Raw genomic sequence first — 2,696 nt, forward strand, 5'->3', positions numbered from 1 at the left:
GTTGGGCTGTGCAGCAGCGCAGGGCTGACGGCTCTCATGTCTGCAACCAAACGGAGGGCTGCCCTGTAGCAGCGCGGGGCAGTGGGAGGTGTGGGGCTGGGGGCTTCCCTGCAGGGGGCCGGAGCTTCGTGCAGAGCAGCTGCGCTTCGTTGCACGGCTTCCGGCTGCGTTTGCGCTCCTGCAGCAGGGATCTGTGCTGAACCCAGAGCTGCGGCGCCCTGCGGGGCTCTGAGGGCAGGAATGCAGTGAGCAGCAACGCGCTCTGTGCATCCCAGAGGTGCAGCAGTGGTGCTGTGCACCTTTGCCAGGTCGCTTTTTCAAATCCAATTACAACGGGACGCGCCAGCGCCGGCTAATTAAGAATCGCACGTGCCGTAATTTAGCCGGCCTTCAACTCGCTGCCTCCTGTGCGGTGATTAAAGCTGAACAGAGACCTCAGCCGCTCGGTGCGGAGCTGCAGCTCAGCGCTTCCCACGGTGGCGTTGTTCTGCCTGCTCCTGTGCAGCGTCCCTCCGCCACCCGAGGCCATGAGGCGCCGTTTCTGCTGGCTGCGCGCAGCTTGTGCTCGTATTCAGGGCAGGAGCCGCTCTGCAGGGCTGCAGCTCTGGGGTCTGCAGCTGCTTGTAGGGCTGGGCTGCGCTCAGGGCTCCTCTCTGGGTGTCCACCCAGCAGCTGTGCTGCAGCCCGCAGCCGTGAGCCCCTGCGTTGGGGTTTTACGCTCGGCCCTCCTTCCCTTTCCTGCAGTGCGTGCTGTATTTATGGAGCTTGAAGATAAACCATCCCAAAACACTGTTCCTCCTGCGAGGGAACCACGAGTGCAGGCACCTGACCGAGTACTTCACCTTCAAACAGGAGTGTGAGTGGCACCGCGGGCTCCGTGGGTCGGGATGGATGGGAGCTGTGCTCCGCGCTCCTCGTTCTGTGCAGGAGGGGCTGCAGGAGGGGCTGCGAGCAGCAGCAGTGAGCTGTGCTTCCAGCCGTGCCCCACGCTGACCCTGTGCCCCCCAGGTCGGATCAAGTACTCGGAGCGGGTTTACGATGCCTGCATGGACACCTTCGACTGTCTTCCTCTCGCCGCCCTCCTCAACCAACAATTCCTGTGCGTCCACGGGGGGCTGTCTCCAGAAATCACCTGTCTAGACGACATTCGGAAAGTAAGTCGTGGGGTGCAGCCCTGCTCGGATGCAGGGAGGAGCGCGGCGCTGGGTGCTGGGTGCTGGGCGCTGGGCGCTGGGCGCTGGGCGCTGGGTGCTGGGTGCTGGGCGCTGGGCGCTGGGCGCTGGGTGCTGGGTGCTGGGTGCTGGGTGCTGGGCGCTGGGTGCTGGGCGCTGGGTGCTGGGCGCTGGGCGCTGGGTGCTGGGCGCTGGGCGCTGGGCGCTGGGCGCTGGGCGCTGGGTGCTGGGCGCTGGGCGCTGGGCGCTGGGTGCTGGGCGCTGGGCGCTGGGTGCTGGGTGCTGGGTGCTGGGCGCTGGGTGCTGGGTGCTGGGTGCTGGGCGCTGGGCGCTGGGCGCTGGGTGCTGCTGCGTGGGGCTGCATGGATCCTGGTGGGGAGGTGCCGTGCGGGGGGCCGGAGGCTGGAGGCTGGGCGCTGCCCTGAGGCGCCGTGCCCCCTTCAGTTAGACAGGTTCAAGGAGCCCCCCGCCTTCGGGCCCATGTGCGACCTGCTGTGGTCCGACCCCTCGGAGGATTACGGCAGCGAGAAGTCGGTGGAGCACTTTGCCCACAACACCGTTCGGGGCTGCTCCTATTTCTATAGGTGAGTGGGGGGCGAAAGGACCTCAGGCCGAGGTGGGTGAGGACCCCGACCCACCCGTGTGCTCTGGAGCCCTCAGGGATGGCGGCCCCCCTCACAGCCCCGCTCTTCCCGAGATATTTTTCCCCACGTCCAACCCGAGCCCCGCTGTGCCGACTGGGGCCGTTCCTCCCATGCTGGGTGGACCCAAGGTTTTCTCTTGTGCCCAAGCAGGGCTGCTGGCAGCGCAGGGAGGCAACCCGTCCTCTCTGAAAGTGAAGCAGTGCTGCCCTCGAGCTGCTGAATGGGGAGCGTGGCAGCGGGGTCGGCTCTGCGGAACGCTTTCAGTCCGTCTCTGTGATGGGATCCGAGCTGTGCCGGGCAGCTGGGCACCGCGGGGCTGCGAGCGGCTCTGCTGTGCTCTGTGCTAACCCACGTGTGGTTTTGTTTTCCAGTTATCCTGCAGTTTGTGATTTTTTGCAGAACAACAGTTTGCTTTCTGTAATCCGCGCTCACGAGGCCCAGGACGCAGGGTAGGTTTGGGTGCACAGCGTCGCCTCCGCGCCGCCCCGGCGCAGCGCTGCTCAGCCTCCCCTCTTCCTCAGGTACCGAATGTACAGGAAGAGCCAGACCACGGGCTTTCCGTCCTTAATCACCATCTTCTCTGCGCCCAATTACCTGGACGTCTACAACAACAAGGGTAAGGCTGGGCGGCTCCGGGCTGCTGGGGCCCTTTTGGCTGCGCGGTGAGGAGCTGCGTGCTGCGCTGCTGCGCTGTGATTCACGCTGTTGGCTGCTGCCACGTTGGGAGCGATGCTCCGTGGCGCTGGGTGCATTCCATGAAGGAGGAGCTGCTGATGGGGGGGGGCTGCAGCCCCGCTGCCCTGTGAGCGCCGTGGGGAGTCGCTGTGCTGCCCTGCGGGTCGTGGCTCCGTGCTCGGCTCCAGTCGTGCTTCACGCAGAC

General features: G+C 65.9%; 1 protein-coding gene across 1 annotated transcript; it reads left to right on the forward strand.

Moving 5' to 3' along the window:
• Nucleotides 1-744: 744 nt before the first annotated feature.
• LOC122192600 (serine/threonine-protein phosphatase 2B catalytic subunit gamma isoform-like) lies at nucleotides 745-2,497 on the forward strand (the record flags this gene model as incomplete). Its single annotated transcript, XM_042893204.1, has 5 exons — nucleotides 745-856; nucleotides 1,009-1,154; nucleotides 1,617-1,756; nucleotides 2,188-2,265; nucleotides 2,338-2,497. Coding segments are annotated over 5 exons (621 nt in total), but the record flags the coding sequence as incomplete, so codon positions are not given.
• Between the last annotated feature and the right edge of the window lie 199 nt (nucleotides 2,498-2,696).

This window comes from Lagopus leucura, unplaced genomic scaffold (assembly GCF_019238085.1).
Source record: "Lagopus leucura isolate 7727_CA_CO unplaced genomic scaffold, USGS_WTPT01 33753-0_obj-0_obj, whole genome shotgun sequence".
Lineage (NCBI taxonomy): Eukaryota > Metazoa > Chordata > Aves > Galliformes > Phasianidae > Lagopus > Lagopus leucura.